Below are 27,946 nucleotides of genomic sequence, written 5' to 3'. Positions count from 1 at the left end.
CTTAAACATTCAACATAAAAAGAAGGAATAAATTCACTGTGGGGTTCACTGTAATGAAGGATTAACTTTTCTAAGTTGCATACCTATCCAATACCTTGTAAAATATACCCAAGGAGATTTATAATCATTTAACAGTTTAAATAAGTGTGATAAATAAAATGCATTTATTCTTTGTTGAACATTAGGAACCCGAAGGCCACCTAAAGTGAAGTCTAAAAATAATGTTTTTCGAGCTATTGGTTCGTAAACACTGCCCCATATAAACTTAAAACAACTTTTTTGTATCATATAAATATAGTGACTCGGAATTGTTTGACATTGAACAAAATAAAGAATTTTTGATACCACATATGTATTTAAAACAGAACTTTTACCTTTAAAAGATTTACATTTATTAGACCACAAATTTAATGTATTTGAGAAATTAATATACGATTCATTGAACACATCATCATCAGTTAAATCATAGCCAAATTTATATCCAAGTAATTTAACATTTTTAACCAGGTTTTCCGAAGGAAAAAACTGGTTATTAGATTGGCGAATGCGGGCGGGCTGGCTGGCTGGCTGGCGGGCTGGCGGGCGGAACAAGCTTGTCCGGGCCATAACTATGTCGTTCATTGTCAGATTTTAAAATCATTTGGCACATTTGTTCACCATCATTGGACGGTGTGTCGCGCGAAATAATTACGTCGATATCTACAAGGTCAAGGTCACACTTTGAGTTCAAAGGTCAAAAATGGCCATAAATGAGCTTGTCCTGGCCATAACTATGTCATTCATTGTGAGATTTTAAAATCATTTAACACATTTGTTCACCATCATGGTACGGTGTGTCGCACGAAAGTACACGTCAATATCTCCAATGTCAAGGTCGCCACGACTAAAAATAGATTTTTTTTAAACAAACTTTCAAAGGGGGTTAATTTTGTTTGTTCATTTCAAAAGTTCAGTTTGAGTTTTCTCCCTTTATCAAATTTTTTTTTCACAATGAAAACCTGGTTTTGTGACAATTTTGTCCCTTGTTCACCCATGATATGCCAAATGGATGGTCAGACCTGCTTTGCCACTTACCTAAAAACAATCCACAACTTTTATTATAATTTATTTTAGAACCTGAAACTTTTTGAAAATCAGAAACATGACGAAAGAAATGAAACAGATTTGTTATCTGTTAATGCCGATGTATTATCATCGGCATATAAAGACATTTTAACATGAAATTTATTTCTTGGTGTCTGTATACCATTTATATTGTTATCATCTTGAATTATTTTAGCAAATGGTTCAAGACAAAGTACATATAAAAGAGGTGATAATGAACAACCTTGACGAACAGAACGAAATAACGAGAAAGGATCAGATATATGACCATTAACAATTACAGACGATTTAATATCCTTATATAAAATTTTAATCCAAGTTATGAATGTATCTGAAAAACCAAATGAAACAAGTGTAATATATAGATAGGACCATGAAACTCTGTCGAACGCCTTCTCCTGGTGTAGAAAATAAAGCAAGCATTTATATTCTTTTGCTCAACATAATCAATAATGTTTCTAATTAAATGTACATTGCCAAAAATAGTACGACCTTTGAGAAATACCAATGATCTAGTCTAAAACCTTACCTTATCTATTTGCTAATATTTTTGATAATTTTTTTCTATCAATATTTAAAAGAGAAATAGGTCTATAATTTTTAACTGATGTTTTACTATAGGATCTTTGCATAATAATATTATATAAGATATTTTTTGTGAATCAGACATATTGCCTAAATGAAAACATGCATTGTATAATTGTGATAAAATATTGCCAAATAAATGGAAGAATTTAATGTTAATAAAGGAAGTTAAACCATCACTACCTGGACTTTAAGTGTGATCCATATCTTTTAAAGCTAATTTAATTTCACCTAATGATAAGGGGCTATTTAACATATTATTATCATCATTTGATACTTGAGGTACATTATTTTTAAAAAAATTATTAAAGGATGCATCTACTTGCTCTTCTGTATACAGTTCTTTATAAAATGTTTAAAAAAAAATGTCATCAGTTGATTTTTTATCAACTCAACCATCAATAATATGGTGTATAATTTTGTAATTACCATTTTTAAATTTCTTGTTATGATAAAATGTACTAGAGTTTTCATTATTATTTACATATGTATTTTACTTCTTATATATGCCCCTTCATATAAATTGTATTTCCGAAATATCAATACAATGTTGATATTGTTTAACTAGTTTTTTGATTTCATCAAAAGATTTTTTATTTTTAGACTTGCTATAATCAATACAGAAGTCTTTAATTTGTGGTTTTAAAATGTCCCACCACTCTAAAGTTATATTTTCAGTTCTACTGATAATTTTAAAATAATATTCAAAAGCAGAGACAAAATCTTCATCTTCAAAAATTGAATTGTTTAATTTCCAGTATGATAAACCAATGTTTATGCTATAAGTTGTATTGTTATTTTCCAAATTTATAGTTAAACTAACAAAATCATGATCTGAAAATGGACATAGAATAATATCTACGTTTTTACATTGTTCAATAAGTGACTTTTCAATATTAATTCTGTCTAAACGACATGCAATAGATTCTGTTAAACATTTCCTACACCAAGTTGTTATTACTTTATCTGGATTAAGATGTCTATAAATATCTGTTATTTTAAATGTTTCAACTATTTGTTTGAAAACTTTACAACCTTTTATTGTATCAATAAATGTACCTCCTATTTTATCTAAGAGTGGGTTTAAAATGAAGTTAAACTCTTCTTAAATAATTAATTTGTTTGATGACACTAAATAATGTTTTATTGATTCAAAAAAATTATTTCTGTCACCTGGTTTATTCGGTGCATAAATATTACAAATTTTAAAATAATCATTTAAGTATTGTATATCTAAGGAAATGAAACGACCATCAAAATCAATTTGAAATTTAGAACATTTAATATTCGTATCATTTACGATTAAACAACATCCGCAAGAAAGGTTATTAGAAAAATTCCATACATAAAAGTATTCTTTTGATATTAAATTTTCTATTTGTTTCGACATTTTGTAATTATCTACATGTGTTTCTTGTATGCATAATATGTTTATCTTGTTAGTTGAAATATAATCTTTAATAAAAGTTTGTTTTTTTTGGATCAAAATCCGTTTATATTTATTGTTTCTATTTTTAACTCCATGTTCTAGTTTATAACTCATATTGTGAGGTTAAACAAAAGATGGCGGCGTCCATGATATAGTGTTAGACTAAAAAAAACGATAATATTTATAAATTGATTTAAACCAGGTAGAGAGGAGACTAAGCTATCGGGACCCAGTTGTTCGTACACTAGGTTATTTTATCCCTTTGGATAGCTCTAACCGCCGGTTAAAGTAATCCAAGCTGGGTAACTAACTAGGCTGGATAAATGCGTTGCTGGAAATATATACCCAGGCTGGATAACTATCCATGTTGGGTAAATTTATCCACTGGTTAACTTTTACATATATCCCATAATCCATTGTAAATTTGCGCAAAAATGACCGACATGTCGTAAAGCCAGACGTCAAACTCGAATAATATGGATACGGCAGCAAAAAAGAGAAAACGGTGTCCAAATTATACGGCCTCTGAACTTGCAGTTTTGGAGGAAAAGTTTTCCGCAAACCGTTCCTTATTGGAAAGTAATCTTTCGGATAAGGTAACGCATGCACAAATTAAACATTGTTGGCAACAAAGCACCGATAAAGTAAATACGGTTGGACACCACTTCCGATCCGGGACAGAAATAAAAGAAAAGTGGCGTCAAATGGTAAAGAAAGCCAAAACAGAATTTAGTGAGTTCAAGAAGGAGTCCACGAAAACAGGTGGCGGACGACCTCCAAGTAACCCGCCGTCCACATCATTTCGAATCATTGAGATGTACAAGGACACTGCTGGGTTTTCCGGAATCCCAGGTGCGGCAGACCTCGAATACTTCAGTAAGCCGTTACGATTATTTTGTACAAACTTTTAAACAATACCCATAAAAAACATGGAAGCATGTATTAAACATACTCCCAAAGCCTTTAATAATTATTGAAATTGTTTTTCAAATCTGAGCGTTGAGTAATTTCAACTAAAAATAACATACCTAATCGTATTTAAATCCAAAAAAATGAACCACTGAATTTGATTTACTCGTTTCCACTGCCGATGTAATTTTCTTTCAGCACGTTTCTTTTTTTTCACTGCGAACTAGATCTACATCGCAGAGTACTCAATCAATGTTTACACTCGATCACTATTAAAAAAAATTCTAACGACACGAAATTTTATTCTATCCACCACGCACTAGTGACACTACACTTTCTATTAATCCCAATCCATGCTTCTATGTGTTGTCGTTGATAACAAAATAACATTGAAACACTGCATCTTGTCATGAATACAGTGTTGCATAAATTATCTCGCTTAACAAACTATTTATACAAGTTATTTTCAGCACAGGTTAATCCAACGATCTGGCCAGTTGTACAGGAAATGAATTCGTCTCACATATTTACTTTAAATGACATATCGATTATGCCGAATAGAACGGATCAATGAAAAAAATTACAATAAATTACGTCATATTCTTGGAAATAGATGACGCATTAAAGTTACATGAGGCCCGTATTTCAATTATGAACTCTGAGGAGCACTATCCACGTTTTTGTTAAATTAAATTGAAATTCCTGTAATATACGTCGTTACAGATCTAAGTGCATCAAATAATTTTTCTTTTATATTATTTCCAGTCGTTCAGGACGGTGAATTGCTCAACCATACACAGACTGGTAAGGCTCATAGGCAGCAATATGCCATATTTTCCTACTACTCTTCTGGTTTTAGCACGAATACAAATACTGTAGTATTTCTTGTATAAAATGCTAATTTGCATTGTATGATTGTGTGTTTAAGACTAAAATACTTCTAACACAATGAACAATACTATAACTGTTATAATGTACGTGCAATCATGCTCGTCTGATTAACTTGGTGTGGTTAACAAAATAATTTTGGATTCTTCAGGGGTAACTGGAGAATTGATCCTCGACTTCATCCTGGAACAAACAGGCGAAGACACCGTCAATGGTATTTTTTATTATGTTACTGTTTGTGTTTGGTCAGATTATTGTTTTGTCTGCTTTGCGTATCATCTTATTCATTCCACTCGCATATTGTTCCATTTATAAGATATTCATAGTCACTGTGGTATGAATGATTCGTCGTTCTTGCATATGCGCACAATTGTCGCAAGCATTGTTTTCTGATTTAAATAAGCAATATATGCAAGTGATTTTTTTTTTCCACAAATCACCATCTATTCAATATCATGCATTATGACATAAATTTAAATAACATGAAATTGCCTGTAAAATTGTGAAGAGTGAATGTTACATTTTATTGTGTTTTAGAGCAATCGAAGTCAAATACAGTAACAAGGAACTTGAAAGAGACAAGTGAGTATCATCATATAAATATGATGGCTTTATTAAAACACATTATCTACAAAACACTTAAAATAAAGTTTACATTGAAATTATTACTTATTGCGTGTAATGAACAGACAGGTGTTGTGGTTAACATTTACTAAAATAACTTCTATTTAATCTACATCAGCGCTTATTAAGTATCAATTACTGACCTCCAGATTAACTGCGTACATGTCGATTCAAACATGCACATGCTGGTTAAGCTCGCGTCAATGCTTTCTTTCGACCGTGTTAAATGAATGCTGAAAATATATCTCTAAACTAGCCATGTGCATTTACAGCTGAAATGTTGTTGTGTGTGTGTTTTTTATGCGAATCTAGAACAGTCTTTGGAACTGCCTTTTATCAACTTCCGCTGTAGATGATGTTAGCATGTGTTCGTTTCTTGTTGAAAGCACTTGATTGTATGATGTTTAATATTTCACGGTCATCGTTTATTCCAGCGATTGAAAAGTCTCATACAGTGAGTTGTGAATCCGTTGATCAAATGACGGGTAAGTTTGAAATAAATTTCTAAAAAAACATAGTTTCAAGGACACAAATCTGCATTTTCCCACGAAAACAAAACAAACGTATTTAAAGTAGTCGTCGTATGCATTACATATATGGTGATAACTCTATCAATGAGGATGAAAATATTCATCTTGCCCATCCGTTTGTGCGTTCAACAACCTTAGATTATTAAGGATGCCTGATATGATTTCTTCGTGTTATTGGCAATGCTGTTCAATTACATTTTATTGAATTGTTGAAACAGTTAGTTTTTGGCTGTAAATTTAAATTCAAATGGCCAAATGAAATATGATCGGCACAAAATTACAGTCGGTCGGGTTTGTGGAATCTTTTAATGCACTTATTTTACAGGAGCGATGACCTAAAGGCATTACAGAAGCAGTACTTTGTAAGCAAGTTGCGGCTGCATGAGGAAAAAATTAAACTGATTGCAGCGAAGATGGAAATGGTGAAGAACCAGGGGGAGTTCTACCGCAACGTGACTAATGCACTAGCGCAGACCAGAAAGTTGATGGAAAATGAACAATAGTTCGCTTTTAATGAACTAGTATGCATTATGCGACGGTTACTTCTTTTTATGTGCAAAAGATGTTAAAAAACTACTGTCACACACATGGGTAACTGTTCAACTTTTTGGTTTAAATAAATAAACATATATATAAATAAATATATATATATATATATATATATATAGAGAGAGAGAGAGAGAGAGAGAGAGAGAGAGAGAGAGAGAGAGAGAGAGAGAGAGAGAGAGAGAGAGAAAGAGAGAGAGAGAGAGAGAGAGAGAGAGAGAGAGAGAGAGAGAGAGAGAGAGACAGAGAGAGAGAGAGACAGAGAGAGAGAGAGACAGAGAGAGAGAGAGAGAGACAGAGAGACAGAGAGAGAGAGAGAGAGAGAGAGAGAGAGAGAGAGAGAGAGAGAGAGAGAGAGAGATAGCCCTCTCAGTCTTGGTCAGGAGATACAAAATGAGACCATAACATATTCAGTGATTTTATAGCAAAAGGCCTCGCCTCTGATCAAACTGCGCAAATGCACAGGTTGAGCTTAAGATCGCTGGTCGAAACGTTGAGACCCCTTTTCGCATGACGCGGCTATGAAATAATTATTTTCATGCGTCGAAAGAAAACTGCGTGTGAATATGCGACTAACAAGTGAAAAAAACGCATAGCATTTTGTTTTCAATTTAATTACTGTATGAAGAAACGTAATTAAAATTACACACTTGATTTCAAAGTCAGTCTTTACGCCGACTATCTTTTTAAAAGATGTTTCTTGTTATATTAAGTTGTTTTTTATATTCGGTTTTAGCGATTATAAAGCATTTTTGTTGTTGTCTATGGTATACTTGTAGTAATTTGTGAACTCGTGTTCAACGTTGTATAAATTGACAACTGTGAATATAAACAAACTTAACTTTCTACTGTTGTGTTGTTAGCACCCGTGAATACGAAAGATCGCCGCTATATTGAGAACAAAAGAACGTTTCCCAGACATATCAAATTTAACCCCGCTATAGGAGAATTCACTATGAACGAGGTTATGAAACATTCCATATTTGTTTATCAGTAGAAGTTTTATTTTCCCACATTTATTAATAGCCTCAGATTATGATTGACCTGTGCTGAACAAAAATACTTCGTCATTAAGACGCAGCAGATAGTGGACTGTTTTAACGTTTAATCATTCAATAACATTCTCTTCCGCGACACGTATCATACAAATATTGTTTATAGATTTTGTTTTCTATATACGCTCCGTTCAAAAATATTTTATTAAACACGATATTCACATTATGTTTCCATTTGTGAATGAATATAGCTGAAGAACTCAAACCTCTTGCATATATTATACAACTCTTTCTCGCGCGGATGCGGCAAGCGAACAACTAAAACGCACCTTCTCCTATCATTCTTTACTGGACATGATATCCCACGTCACATCTGTGTCATGATGTGTGAATATAGCAGCGGGTTTCGGCGTAGTAAAATGATTTTAGATATGAAATGAATTCCCCTCCCCTCTTAAAACCGATTTTGATATTTGTATATGGCATTTTTCTCATTTCCCTCTAGCAGTGAATGCGTGAGGTTTAAATCCATTAAACAGTAATACAATAATGCTCGACGAATGCAAAATTAACTGATAGGTGATGTCTTACCTAACAACTAAGAAAGCACATTGATGTTTCCATTATATTCTGCATGTCATCTCCATAATTGCCCTCTATTGCTATATTTGAAGTTCCATTCAATACCATGAAAACAGAATTATGTATCGCAGAAAAACAATAGAAAGGAGAAAAGATCGAATGATTAGACGACTTAACGACCCCGAAGTTCCCCTCCTAAAAAGTCACAGCGTATGGACACCAGTACTCGTTCGCGTTTTAGGTTTTATCATAAATATACTAGTATGTGTAATACAGTGTATCTGTACGTGAAGTGCACACATAACCAATGTCAAAACAGGGTCGACACAGATTTCAATTAACGACAGATAAAGTCTAGTACAATTTTAGAAACTGTAACGCCGTCAATATTAGAGTACATCGTGATTTGCGCGATGTGCCGTAGGTTTAAGTCAGTCACACCGGTTTAAGATCAAGGCTATACTTCACATGTTTGAGCCTCGTATGTCATGTCGTATTCATACTTCCTATTAATGTACCAGCATCCCAAGAATCTCCATGGCATTCGACTAGAATGGTTTGGTTATTAAGACTATGAGAAGAAGACACTAGTCATCACACATTTTCAGGGGCAAGGTTACATTTGAAGTCCAACGATTTGAACAGATATTTCCTGACCGCTTGCTATCTTCGAAGTTCTTAAAAGTCCATGATAGTCTGATATGATTTTTAGGCCATTAGGTCTTTGTGAAAAGCGCAAACTAAATCACGCCGTTTCAAGATCAATGTCACATTTGAAAATCAAATATTTTGGACATATATTAGTGTCCGTTCCATATCTCGTATACCCTTAAAAGGATTTTATGAAACATGGACACTACATTTAGGCATAATGCCGCATTTTGAAGATGTGAAAGAGGCAGGTGGCTGTCATGTCTGTGCAAGTTGTAGTAAAACACTACAAATTGATAAACCAGGCATGTATGTGGCTTGCGCAGTCAAACGTTGTTGACCTAAAATGCCATCAACAATAACATATATTCCGCTATCATACATATTGCTCCAATAGAATGTAGAAGCTTAAATCTGCGCATGAGTACCGATCACGGATAGTCATTGTTTGGCTTTCATTGTATGACAATTAAGAAATGTGGCCTAAAACGCTTTTCTCAAATGTCTACTTACGGGTTTAATGCATATGCATGAAGTGTCTTACCAGTTAAGTCTTGGCAGTCTGCACCGGCTCACTATGGGCGACTCTTTCCGCTTTTATGGTATTTTTCGTTTTAAAGACACCTCTTCACAGCCAAAACCCAGATTAAAGTAAAGTGTCGTCCCTGATAAGCTTATGAGGAATGTTCTAATATGGGACGACACTATACACATGCTATAAGCCCCATTAACCCAGAGCTAGACTCAAATACTTCGTCAAGCTCGGCCATCCTTCTTCAATTCTTTCTTATTAAAATAATCAACTTATTTGTCTCGTTTGTGTTTTGAGTTTGTGAACGCTATGCCATACTGCTTCAATTTGTACTATTTAACATAAGCTGTTTTATCGCAGTATGTATATGGTTAAATTTGTTTGAGAATTCACTTACTGCTTCAAGTATATATGTTTGTGTTTGTTAAGGCTGGTTGCAATTTTTACAAATACAAATTAATCTTCGTAAAGCCGCTTCAAAGTTTGTTTCGGTTAATGTTATGTAATGTTATGCCATCCAGGTGATTGAAATTGGTTTCAAGTGTGCTTAGTTTGCTTATTTTACATTTGTCGCCATCCATTTAGAACAAAGCTATTTTATGTGATATTATACAAGTCAGGTCATTTCAATTAGAGTTAAACAATCTATGACATACGTCATGTCACTTATGCGCATAATAGCGTTGTATTGCTTTATTCATTTATTTTCTTTACACAGTATTTATTATTCGATTTTACAAACCAGCATGTTAAATATCAGGACCGATTCACTCTTTCTAATACACCATTACCAATATAAAGTCATTTCGATTCGTAGGTGAACTAAAACCTGATGTGCGATACGAAACAATACAATACAATAAATGTTACGTACAAACATCGATTGGTTTTGTAAAATATGGTATAAAAGTAAACGAAGTCAATAACGTTTGCTCACGGTGTTCATTACATGCAGCAGGTAACGAACCATTGAATGACTTTACAAAGATATTAACTTAATGTTAATTTATTGTTTTATAAACCCAAATACCATGCTTACAATTGACCATTTACATTGGGAATGTTTTACCCTCGATTTTGTCGTTCATGCATCTTTGCGTTATTTCGAAAATCGCGTCTAAATGTTGGATAATTGGTCCCTTGCCTAGAATAAAGAGCCTTGATATGAGCCGCGTTCTGAACAAAAACTGGGCTTATCGCATGTGCGTAAAGTGTCGTATCCGATTAGCCTTTCCGCTTAAACTAGATTTTCGGTAAAAAGGGACTTCCTTTAATCGAAAAATACCTTTAAAGCGGTAAGTGTCGTCCCTGATTAGCCTGTGCGGACTGCACAGGCTAATCTGGGACGACACTTTACGCACATGCATTTTGCCCAATTTTCTCAGAACAGGGCACATATGATCACATGCGAATCGTCTCCTACTGATGCAGCTCACAGGCACTTGGTATTAGTTGCTCTTCCCCCACCCCAAGCTGCTACCCCAATTGCCAAACCTTCAAAATTGTCCATTAACACACAAACAATAAATCAACGCAACCTTTCTTTTACTGTTAATATGAAATAGTAAATTAATAGATCTTAATCTGGCCTGCAGACACAAATACACAAATACACGTTATATATATCGAGGGTAACATTAATTTATATACTTTAAGATAATATATCCTCCAGTACCAACATCTTTCATATCGAACCGTTACATAACTGTGATGTTGCAATGGATTGTATCATATATGTTTAATCCACGATTCCCCATGGCAATACAATACGCTACCATACAATGATCAACCAGTCGTTGAACACATTTAGAAACATATCAATTAACCATTAAATATGAACAAATATTGATAAATAAATCAATGCATCATGAATGGACGGTTAAGTGTGCAATTCCTTTTTTTTTTCGTACAGAGAACGCGGATATAAACCCGGAAGAAGTGTCAGGATTGTTCGAAGGTGATATTGACATTTTGCCGGGCGAGAATCCCCTGGTAAGTGTGCCACAGTGATAGTTTGCCCAAACTTACACTTGATACACCATAAAGCTCTTAAAAATATGAATTATTTACACTTGAGAACAAAAATTGCACGACAAAAATTATCTCAATATTCAAGGATATTAAATATGATTTGCTTGTAATAATGTATTTAGAAATAAACTTTTAAGTCCCGTCCATATTTCTTTCAGCACCGCAACGCCATCAATGATCGCAACAGACGCTGTGCTCACGGTGTTGTGCCGTACAAGATTTCCTCAACATATCGTAAGTGGTGTTCATTATCCATTAAGATCTTTTACATAAGTTATTTAAATAAATAAGCATTTTGAGCGGTTATCACATTTCTCTTTGGTAAAGGTAGGATCAAACAAAACATGTACGTCAATATTTTACAAATTATCTTTCTAAATTGCAGTTTCGGCCATTCAAAATATCTTTAAACAGGCTATGTCGTAGATTAACAGTGGGCTTTTAAGTTTAGATGTAATGAAGATTCTTTATTACCCCCAGCCGCGACTGTTCAGAAAATCTTCAAACAGGCAATGGCGGAGATTGAAGAGAAGACCAAGGTCAACGGCAAGACGTGCATCCACTTCAAGCCACATGCTGGCGAGCCCGACTACGTTAAGTTCGTCACCGGAAACGGGTACGTTTTGCAATCTCCCAAACCCATCTCCAATCTTATGAACACCGGCTTCTAATCTCCGCGCAGAGATTTGATACAAAGTTTGTCTACCTTTAACTCATATGAAGTATAAGACCGCGAGAAGTTAGGAATGTTACATTTCATTCTCATATTTAGTGACCTTAAAAGATTCATTGAAACATTTAATGCCGTTGTGGCCCCTCTAACGTAAGGATGTTAGTCACATTAGATAATTGTTTCATTGTACAACCGCATATGTGGCAAGGTCATTAAGGCAATACTCCATACCACGTGCTTTTCTCATAGAACATAGTATTAACATTTTAAACGCAACGCATATAATACTCCTTTTTGTTCATTTTGCATATGTTGCAAAATGATTCCATTTATATTAATAGTCATGAAAATATTTACAATAAGGATAATTTTTATTTATGACAATATATTTTCTTTAATTTACTGTTTTGGGTTTGATAAAATGTTATCATCGAGCAAACTGCAGGGTCGTATGATTTGACTTTACACATGCTTTAAGCAGACATGTCATTTAAATAGTAGTCGATATTTTATAGAACAGTATGACATTTAAAAAAACGTTTTGACTTAGCTAAATGGATTCCTTTTTTTTTCATTTATTGTTTATTTATGCATTTAATCAATGTTGATATTTTTAATTCGTGCATGTATTTCTGAGTAAAACGCTTACTTTTAGTCGAATTTCGGTTAACGACATATAGTCTTTTTTATAAATGCAGTTCGTTTATCTGTTGACCCTTAATAATTCAATGCAAATGCAATAAGAAACAATGGGCATTGCTTTAGAGCAGAGCGTTAAAAAGCTAGCTACTACTTAAAGTGGGTCAGTTTATATTTTTGAAATTATATACACCTATAGAAGCCAAATCCATGGCAAAATCTTAATGGAACATAGTCATAATGTGTCTTGATATGAATCAAGGCAAGGGCTGATTTTGGGTCAAGTAGATTTCAATATTAGGTAAAAAGGTCATATCTTTGACAACATACATGTTTTTGGGTAATGGCGGCGATGGCGCGATTCATATATATATATATATATATATATATATATATATATATATATATATATATATATATATATATATATATATATATATATATATATATATATGAATCGCGCCATCGCCGCCATGAGAAAACAAGCACAAATGACAAAATTTTCGATTTTTACTTTTTTTCATTTTCGGTATCTACGTTCTTTTCCGGTTCCATATATGTATACAATGTCATACTTTTCAGACTATAACCTAAACTAATTTACATTTTCGTTAACCCATGTGACGCTTAAGTGAGCGTCATTACGTCGTAATTTTGACGCCGCGTCATATTTCATTTTATTTTCGAACGCACGTCGTATATATTTTATTTGGAAATGTCCGTCATCATTATTTACAATTTCAACAATGTTTTTGTTGATACCGATGACGTAAATGTGTTACTGTTTGGTTATGTCATATAATGTGTAAATATTTATTTATGTTGTTCTTCACGAACATAAATACCGTAGTTTGTTTGATAATTTAAATGAAATCGGTATGTTTATATATTTTTTGTTATACAAACAAACGTACAGAATGCATAATACATTAACTAAAACTGGTAACATAAACACTACGCACAGTTAGAATAGTAAACATGTTACATTCTGTCTAACACGCGAAGCCTTCCTGACCCCGAGCTGACACTAGAGGTCGCACGTTATCACGCAAGTAGTCGCGCCGTGCTGCAGATAATCCAGGAGCGAGCAGCTGCACTGGCCGGTCGGTGTTCGTGAAAAGGAAACCTGGGTTCTTCAATAAACACAAACAGGTTTCTTCACCGTCGCTGCATGTCTTCGCATGACAACGCCGGGGTAGGCAGACATAAATCGGAAGTACTAATATTTCCTGCAGCGGAAGGACACATTTTATAATTTTCATTAGCTCTATATGTATTTTACCCAAATCAGTAGGATTGTTATTAAACTATTTGCGTATAATATACATTTAGTACATTTTCTATAATGTAATTATTGCTACATACCGTATGCTAGGTAGCGCATTGAAGTGTTTGCCTATGAACGACTTCCAGTTACGCCACCACCACGCTGCCAACTCAACTTGTCCATTGTCTTAACGTCGCTTTGTCTGTAAGCCTTTTTAACACAGGCAAACCCGCTGTCTACGTGACAACGCGCGTGGCCTTAAACATACTAATAAGTCTTTAATGTGTTTGTTTTTTTAACAAAATAAAAGTGTAATGAAATATTTAAATATGCGTTAATCAATTGATAATTTATATATAGATCTATCAGTATATTTAAAACATCAATGAAGTGGCAATTTAATAATAATTGAATTAAATAACATGCACATACTAGCACAAAATTTAAGAACTGTCACGATTCGAACCAATGCCTATCAAGCTAAAAGAGTATCTAGCCTACTGCTATACCGACTGCGCTATTCACTCTATTTTGTGTTTAATGAATTGTAAAATCTAAATATATCCATACGGTATGTTGTAAACAAATATCATATCCGCACAGAAATATAACGGCTATATGCTTTTTTAATATTATTGCAAACACACATAGAGTCTATTTATAAGATGCTTTAAATATAAGATAAACTTGCATTTAATAAATCAAACAACAACACATATATCTAATACACAATAGATACTGTTTTCAAAATATCGCAATAGTCTAGTTATTCTCAGACACTATTCTACGACCAACCAAAGTTTCTTTCATTCACTGATCCATTGCAAAACAATAGGTCTACGTGACTTGTTTCTAAATCAGGTTTAAATAAATAATGTTAAAAAAACATAGTCAGTGGCGATTGTGCGAACACATAATATAAATAAATAATATAGTGTTGAAGTTCTTACCTCAAGTCCGGCATCCATTCCATAAGTTTTTAACTTTCAAACGAAATCAAACAAACGTGTACACAAATACCTCACGCATAAATGCAGAGCAATTTTTCGCAGAAAATTATGACGTAATGAAAATGACGATTTGCCAATGACGTCGTCGATGTCATTTGTGCTGGTTTTCTCATGGCGCGATTCATATATATATATATATATGGGCCGTGTCGCGGCAAAACCTGTATTCGTGACAAAATGTGACATTTTTTGTTTTCTATGGATTGATAAAAACTGTTCTGTGCTTGTTATTATGATACCAAATTTATAGATATAGCCCCATTACTTACAGAGAAATTTTTATTTTAGTAACAGCACTGCAGAGGTGTTTTGACGTTAACAACGTTAACAGCGTTTTCAAGTAAACCGCATTCAGATGTATGTTACATCAAAATCCACACTTATAAACAAGACATGAAATAACATTTAAAGGGGCCTTTTCACAGATTTTGGCATTTTTTTAACTTATTCATTAAATGCTTTATATTGATAAATGTAAACATTGGATCATAAAAGCTCCAGTAAAAAATCAAGAAAAAAATTAAAGAAAGGAAAAGAACATTGCCCGGAGCAGGTTTCGAACCAGTGACCCCTGGAGTCCTGCCAGAGTCCTGAAGTAAAAACGCTTTAGCCTACTGAGCTATTCCGCCGAGTACACATTCTTGACGTATTTTATACTTTATATAAGCAATCTTCGTAGTTTCACAAAATTTAAGGACAAAAACAGAACTCTCCAAATTATTCAACCGTTTCGCGTTGCAACGCTTTATAATTTTTAGGTTTTAAAATCGTCAAAAGATGCATATAATGGCTATATTAGAGCATGGTTAATGTTCAGTATTACTGTTTCCTCACAAATATCATAACTAAAACGAAAACTTACGAATCTGAAACAACTTTTTTCAATTTTGTCAATTTACCAAAGCGTGAAAAGATCCCTTTAAGAACGCATTTATTTTGTTAAAAATATATTATCAGGTATCTATGTGTTCAAAAAATAGTTGTGATTAACATTAAACTGTAAACTAACATACGTTGCTTAGCAACAAAGTCCACTTATATTTACATCGACCAGCAAACAATACAGTTTAAATCATTTTTTTCTAAACCAATCTCACATATTTTCACAACATATCATTTAGTTTTTCATAGGAATGCACGCATCAAAACAAACATTATCAATTACACCATTAATACATAAACCAACAATATCTAATAATAAAAATAATAAAATAATTTCATTTTGTTGAAATGTTAGATTTTTATTTCCCAAAAGTGCTGTTTTTAAAAATTAAGAGTCGAGTAATCTTTAATAATTTTTATAATTATTCTTAGCATGTTCACAATTTATTTATCGTACAGCTTATATTGAATGCAGAATTCTTCGTTTGCCATGAATTCTATAGAAACGAGCAGAAGTGAATATAAATATTTCATTTGATATGAAAAAGTGTTATTTAAATGTGTTATAAATAAACCAATGTATTCAAACAGACATTGAAGGATATTCAAAAAGTACTGAAGAATAAGTTTCAGTTATTTGTCATTCGCCTGTAAATATTGATATTATAATGTGTGTAATATTTCGCCGTAGATGCGATAGATGCGACGACATAACTATAGTGATGTTTCTGGGCAAGGGCAAGTAGCATCCTTGTTAGCATCGCTGAGATATGGCCTGACAACTTTGTACAAGTACTCCTGTCTGTTTCGGCTGAGTCCTTTGGCCTCTACAATCTGCGGTTGTTGGTATGGAATATGGACGCCATCCATAGTCACTGTAACCTTGACCTCTGGACATCCGACTCTCGTGCGCATTGTGACCACACCTGGCTCTTCCGTCGTCATGCGGAAGTACTGATATTGTCTGAAAATAAAAATAAATACTATTTTGGCAAACATTTTAATACGTTTGGATAGGACACAAAATTATGATGCATTTGCGAATAATATTCATTTGCATTGGTAACTATAATTGAAGACAATGTGCATGGTTATGTCCGAGTTTTGTTTTTCTTTCGCTTTGTATTGCACTTTAGGAATTTTAGACTTTTCGTTAAACATCGGTATAAAACCGTTATACAGAAAAAAATATTAACAATTCTACTCAGTGGTGTGAACATTTTCAACCAATTATCATAGGCCTACGTTAGTAAATACCTTATCGCTGGTACAGGACAAAACAGTCGGGACAAAAACCCTTTCCAATCCCGCCAGTTCCATGCCGGATACCTCACTGCTTCATTGGATGCTGAGGACATATTCACCATCTGGGTCAATGAGTCCATTGTCTCAATGTTCGACCTCCTGAATTTTAATGATCAGATTGCTAGTATTGTCAGGAGAAGAAATGTAAACTCGATCTTATTCTACATGCTAAATAAATAAAACACTTCATACAAGGAAAATTTACCTTTTTTAAATTCTTACACATACAACAAAGGCGGCTTTTAGGTACCTGTAAAGTTTCTTTAAATGCCCAAATCCACTGTCAACCAGACACCTGGCATGTCCTGGTATTTGCATGTGGTATTCTATCACGTCATGTCTGCCGGTCATCACACGCCATGTGAAATAGCCAATGAGGTAGCGGTTCTTGTTCTGAACTGTAAAATATTGCAGACCATATCGAGGGGTTAAAGCCAGAACGTGATAAGTGCACTTTTTATCAAAAATCACTTTTTTGCACGTTCATAGAGTTATTCCAACGCTCTACAATATGCACTATTCCCTGGAATCGCATCTTGAATACAACATAGTTTATCCGAAAGAACCAAGGTGCACTAAGTGCTTATCGACAAATCTGGTGTATGCCAGAATGCTTCAAGTGCACTTAAGTCATTTTGGCACAATAAGTTTTCATACATATTGAGAGGAAAAACATGTGCCAAAAGGATTTAAGTGCACTTAAATCAGTTAAACATAAGCCATGTGTGCATATATTTTAAGGTAAAAACAAAATATGAAGCCCTTTCCTTGTTAAGGAATTATTGCATCTTGTTTATTTAAACAGGAATACACAAACTATTGTGCTAATTTGTAATTAGATAGGGAGAATATGCCTTCATTGGTGCTTATCAAAAAGACATTATTCTCCCACTAAGATGGTAAAATAAGATTTGATCTAGAGGCTGTTTTACCGATTCCATGTTCTCCTTTGAGCCAAGTTTATTATAAAAGAAAAAGAAAAAGTTTCAATATTTTCTTTTACTGTTTACAAAACACAAGTTTGACATGCTTATTGTGGAACGAAACTGAAGGAAAATGCGGCTGTGAAGTGGGAACCTGTCTTTTGACTTACATGAAATCCCTTCCCATCACAGTAAAGAATGTCTGTTTTTATTCTGACTGTTGTAGTGGTCAAAATCGAAATTAGGTTATTACTTTTGCATTGAAAAATGTAAAAACATAGACACCATTGAACATAAGTATTTAGAAAGTGGACATACCCAGATGGAGTGTGATAGTGTACCTGCTTCCATTGAATGAGCAAAGAAGTTTACATTGGTATATTTACTAATGGAGAACCAATTGTGAGGGTTACACCAAAAAGAACTCCGTATGTTGTAGTGCCTATGAAAAACTATGACGCTTTTTATATCAAGCATGTAGCTTAAACTGTAATGCCGCCAAATGTTGTAAATGTAAGTGGACAAAAGGTTATATGGACAAAAATAAAATTGATAAAACTACAATTGTGATCGCAGTGTGTGTTTTTTAAGTGCAGTTTTGATGACACCAGTTTTCAGTGTGGTAAACTCATATCCTCTATAAAATCAAATCAAATCCTCTATCAAAGGACCTTCTATAAAATGTGACATACAACCCTTGTAGATTCCAAACTTCCAATTACAGCAACAAAGAAGAAAGACCTGCCATCACTTTGCTCTGAAGGGATTATTCCTTCAGAATATCACCAGTATTTCAGAATATTCCAGACCCAGATACAATAGAAGATAGATAAGATGCAGATGTGGAATAGAATATCAAAATCTTAACTTTCTTCCATTGTTAAGGTTGGAGACACATTTGCATGTCCTGTTCAAATCTAGAATGCAAAAGAAAATAATTATGTACTTCTACAAAAAGAATTACCATTATAATTATTAAAATAAACTTGTTTTAAGTGCACATGTTCGTTTAGTCTCGTAAAATAGATGCATAGCACAGGGCTGTTTTGCCTTAAGGGCACTAAGTCCTGTATGGCATAGGAAAAGCAGCGTTCAATTCTTATGCAAAATAGCACCAAGTGCACTTAACACAGTTGTACTCTGAAAATATATATGTTTTACGTTTATGCCAGAATGAAGTAAGTGCTATTTTGAATACAAAATCATTAAAATATTGTATGCAATCCTATAATATGTTTACAATGTCATAACAATACTATTACCTATATTATAACCAAATATTACGCTGATATTCATATTCATTTAAAAGTTGTAGTCTGTCAAACCTTAATTTTGCGTTTTTCTCCACTATTTGAAAAATGGAGTTATCACGTTCTGGCTTTAACCCCTCGATATGTTAACATTCTAAAAATACATACTAAAACGTTTCTATATTTTTTTCTTTGTTATTAAGGTAACGTTACACATTTTGTTAAGCCTACTTTAAAAGAAAAATCAAACAATTATTACCATATGCTATATAGTCATAGATATAAATAATGTTTAATTGTTAAGAACACAATATTTACTCATATGTTTGAAATATTTATTCAAATATAACTAAATGAATCATATGATTGATTACCACTGGATAATTTTAAAAAATAATACCTGGATAATTATCCGCATGGATGAAGCATGTCGATTCACCACGCCCGTGGGTGTCTAGCACCATATCCAGCATCGAGATGACAGCATTGGGTCCGTGTGTTTGGGTACCATCTATGCCCATAGTTTCACTTTCATCAATCAAAAAATTGAGCTGTTTAGGCAGTCCATCTATCCGTACACCAAAAATCTGTACTTTGCGAAGGGACATGAAATAAATTGGCCCCATTTGCCGCGAGAAGTGAGGAATGGATACATTTTGACTAAAATCAAAAGTATAGTGGTTTGTTCTTTTATCAGAACTTAATATGCATGTTTCCTTGGCACGCTTTACACAGTCATTATAAAGTTCTCTTTCTTTTTGGGCATTTATCACATGTTGTTTGAAGTTTTCGGCAGCCTCTTACTTTTCACTCTCTTCTATTGCCTTCATAATGTTCTTTCTATGGCCTTCACATGTTGCGCAAACATCATCCCTAGGCGAAGCTGTTCTAATGTGACACAGACAGCTTTTCCAAATTTCACAGAAAGCAGTTCGCTGTAAAGATCTAACCCCAGCCTCGCGACAACTTTCTATATACTCTTTATGAATGGTTAGTTTTGTTTTACCACTGTCAAGATAAATTGGAGGAGTATTGTCGCTTCCTCTGGGAGCTGCTGGTTGGGGGATACCATACGTGTCCGCATAATTTTGCAAAAATTCAACCACGCGTTTTACATCATCATAAATGACGGCTTGTGATGGTTTCTTTCCTACGTTTCCATGCTTTCTTGGCAATGGACATTCTGCTAATAATGGTCTACAAGATTTTCTGAAGCTGATCTACCAATGTCATTAACCAGCATAAACGTTTTCTTGCAAACTGGCTTTTGGAATGCATTGTATGAAACCATCGAACGTTTCCTTGGCTTCCCTCGTTTTGTAGTCAGGTCATTTCCACACTTAAGATTACTCATGACAATAATATCCTTCTCTGCCTTTGTCAATTCTCTCATGTTCAATATATGATGGTATACCTGGCCAATTTCAAAATTAACAGTACACTTACTCTTGCAACCACATCCGATCTCGAGAAACTGCCTGACAGTTGCATAGTCAGCGTCCATGTCACCACTGGCGCATGCACCACTGACAATGTATGTATCGTCCACATCACTTTCATACTCATCACTGTTGTTACATACAATGTCATGTTGGTGAATGAAATTTCTGGCTCTACAATCAACACTATTTGCTGCTGAACTGTTTTCGTCCTCACTAAATGAATGATCATTTGGGGAATTTATATAAGTCCCATCATCGGAATTTGAGCTCACCTGAGATGCCGATGGAGTTCGCCCAAAGTGGTCGGACAATAAATTGTCCAGTTCCTGGAAACGTATATAGTCTATGCAAATTATTCAAACATTAAATAATCGATACGTGTTTCTTTACGCGAAATTACAGAAATTTGTTTTTGCACTCAGTCATTGAATAAAAGTAGACACTGTAGATCTATATGTGCGATATGCAAGCTATTTCCTACCGAAACAAGGATAATAAGTGACAAAAATCTTCCAGACTTCTATGCAATATTCTTTCCTGCATATTAATCTATTTAAATCTATTAAGAATTTGGATAAATAATAATTTAGAGACTATGGTCGAGTTTATAATAAAAATCGAAAACAAAAACTAACAAATAACAAATACTATTTTGCTTTGAATTTTAAAAACTGTTTAGCCTTTAGGATCGGCACAACAAATTAGAATCGATCGGGTTCAATATTGGAAAAAAAACTTTTTGTAGTAACCCCATGGTTCCAATAAAAGGTTGGGACAAACTCTTACAACAATTCATGTACAAATAAAAATAACAAACTTTTAGTCTGATAATTTATACCGTAAATAAATTTTCGTTCACTGAATATCTTAACAACGTTTAACATGGTGGTTAATTTGTAAACACGTCTAGTTCGCTATATTCTATTAAATATTTAGATCAAACCAATTTTGCAAAATAGCCAATAATAATAAAATATACTACTTACTTCTATTTCATTATCCATATCACATCATTTCATACTTAACACAAATATAAAACTGTCCAAAACAGCTACACAGATCCACATGTTGCAGTGATCATGACGAAATCGCGCAATTTAAATAAAATGTTGACGTCACTTTACAGAGAATTTACCAACGTCATAACTGATGTCACGAATACAGGTTTTGCCGCGACACGGCCCAATTATATATATATATATATATATATATATATATATATATATATATATATATATATATATATATATATATATATATATATATATATATATATATATATATATATATATATATATATATATATAATAAATACATGAACCTATAAGAACTATTTTGATAGTGAAATATTTCCAAATATATCATTCTGAAAATGTGTCATTCTCAGAGCTAGTGGTGGGCTGTTTATCTCGAAACAATAGATTAACAGCACGTTATTTTATGTAAGCCTTTGGATATGTAAACTCGCTCTTTGTTTTCAGCTGCCACACACCCGTTGGCTACATCGGTCGTCAGTCGGACGTGACGATCGACCCCGGGTGCGAGCGAAAAGGCACCGTCATGCATGAGCTTCTGCACGCACTTGGCTTCTGGCACGAGCAGAGCAGAACCGACCGAGACACCTACGTCACAATCCACTTGGAAAACATTCAGAAAGGTAGGTTGGAGTGTAATTTTAGTGAACAGTATTCATACATATGTTAATGGATACCATCACGCACACATATACATGTTTTATATACGGCAGCGGTCGTAAGTACAAGATAATTCCTTTTTATTAAGATATATTATGAACAATTAACCGGAATTCACATAATCATTGGGGCTCTTAACCAATTCATGCCTAGCGTCTAGAAAAATGGCCTTAGCGAACAGCGTGGAACCAGATGAGACGCCGCATAATACTGCGTCTCTTAAGGGTCTGCGCTGTTTGCTTAAAGGAATTTATGTAAAAAATATTATAAATATATAGAAATAAATAAACTAGACATCCCTAATTTTGGAAATGAATTGATCCAATTTAGAAGGATGGGCCAGTCCACTAGGCATAAATGGGTTAACATATAAACGATATGAATTGCAGGTCACGAGGACAACTTCAACAAGTACCCGACGGGATACATCGATTTGCTGGGACAACCATATGACTACGGCATCATCATGCACTACAGGTAAGGAACAAGTAAACCGACTAAATCGGTATTAAATAATGTTTTTACATCCCTTTTAAACTTCTCTGAAATTATGAATTTGATGCACTAGTAACAGGTTTTTGCAAACGTCCCATGTAATTTATCTTTTTAAAATACTTCGATCGTGTCGCTAATGCTTATTTCATGCAAATTAAAATCAGTGAAAAGCATTCTGATTTAGAATTAAGAACTATATATGTCGAAAGAAAGGAACGATGAGACTGACAATCACGTATGTCGTTATCTTGTTATGTTTTCATGGACTATATATTTTATTTCTACCATTATTTACATAATATAAGTCTCTTTCTTTAAAGATAAACTCAAAATCAAACATATATAACAATTTATAACATTATTTGTTTTATGAAAACTGTATAATTACTATCAAACCCCGTAATGTTCACTATCGACTTACTGAATATATTATTACCCGAACATACTATCGACACACAGAATACACACTATACACCTGGGCGTTGTACAAGATCGACCCTTGCACGATTTATACTAAATATCATTGTGAAAATGCGTTAGGACAGCCGATTCAACTGTTTTCTAACTTACAGCGCCTATGCCTTCGCTCTTGACCCCAATAAAATGACCATTGAGCCTAAGCGGCCTGGAGTGACCATTGGTCAGCGAGAAGCTTTGAGTGCCACTGACATTAAAGAGATTCAACTCTTGTACGACTGCGTTGCCGCTGACCCTCATGGAAACACCTCCAGCCCCATCGTTACCGCCCCTCCAACCACAACACCAGCGCCGCCCACCGGACGTGAGTGTCTTTGTGTATTGCTTTAAACAAATATATGGTTTCGAGTCATAATGGCTTGTTACACTCAATGGTAACAGTCTATGCAAAATAATAAGGCCAAGTATCTATGTGCTGTAAAATATGAAATACTCATGCAGAAACAATAAACATGCTGACATGACATCAAGTGAGAGATCAATTTTATTAATATTTTTTTAATATATGAAATGTTTGAAGAATGTCTGAAAATTATATTTATACAGCAAAATAAAATTGTTTTTGCAGTCAAAATCAGCAGCCTTAATAGATTTGCCTACATCGCTGATTCGAAATATACAATATATATTGTTGTTTTCCTTTGGGCTAAATCTGAACTAAAGGCAGACATGTGCTGTTCATAACAGTTTTTCTTTTATTATCATCGCTTTTCTTACTGCTAAACATAATTTATAAAAGTACCACAGCATTTAAAAGAGACATCGGTTCAAGTAAAAGTAAATGACATGTCAGTATGGAGTAGCAACTTTGTCAATAAATCACCGCAATACTGGATGGATAAATAATATATTTGTTTATTTCTTTTATTTCATGCTTATGTAAAGTATGAAATGTACCGCAGAACTTTCTCTAAGGTTGTCTGCACACAGTCATGCCTATATTGTCAATCAGCGCTTTGTGCAATAGATTCACACCCTTTCAAAACGAGAGATAAGTTCCATGGTAAACAGCGGGGTATTTCGTTACATATATTTGTCAATAACCCTGATATAAAAGTGTGCCTTATAAGTGATCATTCTCTAAGTTAATAACAATATCGATTGAATGAAAACAACTTCTTGATGGTAACGATTCGATTAGTGGTGTGTTGCCTGTATGTTATGAAGAAGTGTCTAAGTAACTTCTCGCTATAACGTAATTTAATTGTTGACTCGTAAATATGAATTGGTGTTTCAACAGTAAAAAGTAGAGAAGTTGTGATGAAAATTATTATTTGTATTATTATCGTTCGTAGTTCGGTCAAACCAAACGATGTCCTATGACAACTATACATTTATTTAGTATAATCGACTCGGACCAAATGGATGGCATAAACTAGTATTCGCGGCATAAACTCATCGGTTGTCATGTCAGTGTCTTCCAAAATTCGCAGTAATGAATTATGTGTGGAACGTGGTAATGAATATCAACGTTTAAACAAACGATGTATGCTATTGCATTATGATTATAAAAAAAATCAAAGAAATTACTATTGTTGTTTATGCACAACTGTCTTGTGCTGAGCAAGGTCGTGCTTTGTGCCATTTTTTTGTCACATATGGGACAGGTTTCTTTATTTTCGTGAACAGGGTAGTTAAACAGCTTAAAAATATGGTTTAAACTAACGTACGATGTGCCTTTGTAATCTGGAAAAGTGTGTAAGCGTGCATATATTATACACATATTGTGTCAGACATATAATTTAATACTATTTTCATTTAAATAGAAGATTAGTGAAATGTGTGGCTTGCTTATTAAATACGGTCCCTAAACCCTTTTACATGGAACCTTTAGGACAAAGTGTGGTCACTTCGTTGGGGTGTCTATTAAAAGTCCACTGAAAATTTACGGTGAAATGTGATCATGTATTTTAATTTGCCGAAAGCTTGTTTATAACTACAACGTTTACAATCTCAATCTCAATGCAATACTATGTCATATTGTTGAAATAAAGAAAAGAACTTTTCTTCACGACAGCATACTTTCATTAAGGATTTAAACGCAACTTTAAATGTCAATTGTCCTTAAATCGATCTTCGACTTGTTAATTTTAATATGAGACTCTTTTTGCTATGATATTTGATACATTATTTAATTTTCCATTTATTATTTTAAGTTAACTCAATCGACACAATGCAAAAAAATAAATTATACGGTTGTCTTAAAACTCGTATAGAAGATCTGCGTAATGCAGTCGGCTTTTACTGTCTTTACAATACATATATAATTATAATCAAGTCTTACAAATGGTTAAACTGCATAATTCGACTGACCTTAGATATATCAGGTATAAGAATCAAAAGTCACATGATAACATGCCATTTTTAACACACAAAAATGCAATTAACCATGATACAAATGTTCCGAAAAAAACGTCCTTCTTAAGATAAAGACTTTTTCTATCAAATATTAAATCATATTAAATAATGATAATTTTTACTCAATCTTGGGAAATGTAGTTCTGGAAGAAAACACGAGTGGCTTATACTTAGTGTCTTGCCGTTCAGGACGGAACTTATTTCCCACTTAGTTTTTAACAGGCGACCATATCGTCAAGAGTGTGTCCAGAAAAAAATACAATAGGTTTAGGGCTATATCACATAATTTAAATACGCTAGAATCTGAGTAATAAACAAAACCTACCTGTTCGATGCAAGATGGTGGCGTTTAATCAATGATATACAGAAGCGCGATTATCCAACGTGAAAAACCATTAAAATAAACATTCTGCTAATTTATACTGCGACAAACGTTGCTCTAAATTTAGGGATATCAGAAAATATTTTTCTGCATATTGTCTTTACAGCAGTATGACTTAAAATAAAAATAACTTGCATGGCTTTTAATGTACTCTATTAACTCCACAGTTGACGTCTGCACATTTGATACTGGTCTTTGCATATGGACAAATTCGCGCGCGGACACGATGGACTGGACACATTAGCATGGCTCTACGCCGACTGCTGGAACCGGTCCAACGGCCGACAATACCGGCTCAGAAACACGTAAGGTGTCTCAAAACGCACTGTAACACTTTTCGCATACTTTTCTAGTACCTTCTCTGTAACTGTTTACGAGTAACATTTTCTTATTGTTTCTTGAGCCATGTTTGAAACCAATAAAGTTTCAGCGCGGAGGCTGGCTTTACACGTGTGCGTTCTCTATACACTTAAATCAAGTTTTAAAAGTTGAACATGATTGCAAATATTGTATTTACTGATACTTGATAATTGTTTTAGCTGTACAAATTTTCGGAAATGGCATCATCGGATGTCACACTTACAATGGATTACATCATCTTTTTATCTAGTTATTAGCTATTCAAAATGGTCCCAACCTAATTGAAAAACTGCTGACTAAAAAGAGCATAGTTTGCTTGCAAAAACAGGTCCACCAGGTTTCCAAAACATAACAATGTGAATTATTTTCTGGGACTTTCACGATCAAGTTTCCGGATGCGATTTCAGTAGGATTATTCCGGTATTCGCTGCCAAAAAGACCCTGAATCCGTACATGTTTGAAACCGGTATTCGCTGCCAAAAAGACCCTGAATCCGTACATGCTTGAAACCAATGTTTCCTTATAACAATTAACTGTACCAATCGTTGCTTCATGCAAACAATTAGTGTTGATAGGGCATGCGATTTTAGAGAATTCTACATGGGTCAACATTCTTTGTTCCCTCAAATTAGTTTAAATGTAAAAAAATAAAGTAAATTCCAAAATAAGTCTTTAATTGTATGACGAAGGTCTTTTTTACATCTTTCAGATTACTACCTTTATCTGGAGGCAACCGGCAAGACCAATAAGGTTGCCCGCCTCGATTCGAAGCAGTATTCGGGCGGTGACTACTGCGTCGACTTTTATTATAACGTATGTAAAATGTATTAGTATTATAGGATACTTAAATATTGCTGTCCGTTTAGCGCAGTGGTTGGTAAACTCGCTTTTTACCTCGTCGACCTGTGTTCAATCCAGACTGCCCGCTTACCGTTATGTGAGATCGGATCGTGATCTCCGAACCGGGTAGTCCAGTTCCTAACTAGAACAAAACCACATATAATGTGAATTTCTTTTAGCAAAAAAGTGTAGCTTTCATTAAAAGAAATGTCCCTACTTTCGAAAGTCAGTAAGTTAATTAGGCGCGGCTGGACCGCATACACGTCGAAATACACACACAGATACATTGTTATTTTGTCATTGTCTCTGAATTATATGAGGGTTTCAATCCCATGACTACCGTTTGATTTAGAAGCTTAACCTTGTCATGTCTGCCGTACCGACTTTTTGGTTTAAACTTAATTTATTAAAGCTCGATTGCATCGAAAGCCTTAGGATTATTTGAAACGGTCTCGAGTCCATTTCCTGGGACTATAACCAGTTTTTGGTGTCTATGGGGGAGATCTTTAGAACGTTATCACAATGGAGATCGAACCCATGACC

At 34.0% G+C, this 27,946-nt stretch overlaps 3 protein-coding genes and 1 long non-coding RNA gene across 4 annotated transcripts; 1 reads left to right on the top strand and 3 right to left on the bottom strand.

Annotated features, from left to right (window-relative positions):
• Nucleotides 1–3,822: 3,822 nt before the first annotated feature.
• LOC127870132 (zinc metalloproteinase nas-13-like) lies at nt 3,823–27,373 on the top strand. Its single transcript, XM_052412788.1, has 10 exons — nt 3,823–3,994; nt 5,067–5,129; nt 11,288–11,367; nt 11,565–11,640; nt 11,887–12,022; nt 22,279–22,454; nt 22,881–22,968; nt 23,559–23,767; nt 26,371–26,508; nt 27,273–27,373. Exons 1-9 carry the CDS (start codon nt 3,823–3,825, stop codon nt 26,445–26,447), a joined length of 1,077 nt encoding a protein of 358 aa, XP_052268748.1. The 3' UTR covers nt 26,448–26,508; nt 27,273–27,373.
• Nucleotides 13,251–15,035, bottom strand: LOC127869245 (uncharacterized). Its single transcript, XR_008044487.1, has 3 exons — nt 14,936–15,035; nt 14,084–14,242; nt 13,251–13,947 (listed from the first exon to the last, which is right to left on the bottom strand). It is a non-coding gene; the product is annotated as an uncharacterized LOC127869245 (long non-coding RNA).
• On the bottom strand, nt 15,411–19,846 carry LOC127869239 (uncharacterized). The gene is made up of 4 exons (XM_052411624.1): nt 19,756–19,846; nt 17,433–19,022; nt 17,135–17,281; nt 15,411–16,841 (listed from the first exon to the last, which is right to left on the bottom strand). Exons 2-4 carry the CDS (start codon nt 17,531–17,533, stop codon nt 16,592–16,594), a joined length of 498 nt encoding a protein of 165 aa, XP_052267584.1. The 5' UTR covers nt 17,534–19,022; nt 19,756–19,846; the 3' UTR covers nt 15,411–16,591.
• Nucleotides 20,005–21,875, bottom strand: LOC127869238 (uncharacterized). Its single transcript, XM_052411622.1, has 2 exons — nt 21,784–21,875; nt 20,005–21,123 (listed from the first exon to the last, which is right to left on the bottom strand). Exons 1-2 carry the CDS (start codon nt 21,799–21,801, stop codon nt 20,542–20,544), a joined length of 600 nt encoding a protein of 199 aa, XP_052267582.1. The 5' UTR covers nt 21,802–21,875; the 3' UTR covers nt 20,005–20,541.
• Nucleotides 27,374–27,946: the final 573 nt, after the last annotated feature.

The sequence above is a fragment of the Dreissena polymorpha genome, chromosome 2 (assembly GCF_020536995.1).
Source record: "Dreissena polymorpha isolate Duluth1 chromosome 2, UMN_Dpol_1.0, whole genome shotgun sequence".
Lineage (NCBI taxonomy): Eukaryota > Metazoa > Mollusca > Bivalvia > Myida > Dreissenidae > Dreissena > Dreissena polymorpha.
This window is presented reverse-complemented; position numbering and strand designations above follow the sequence as displayed.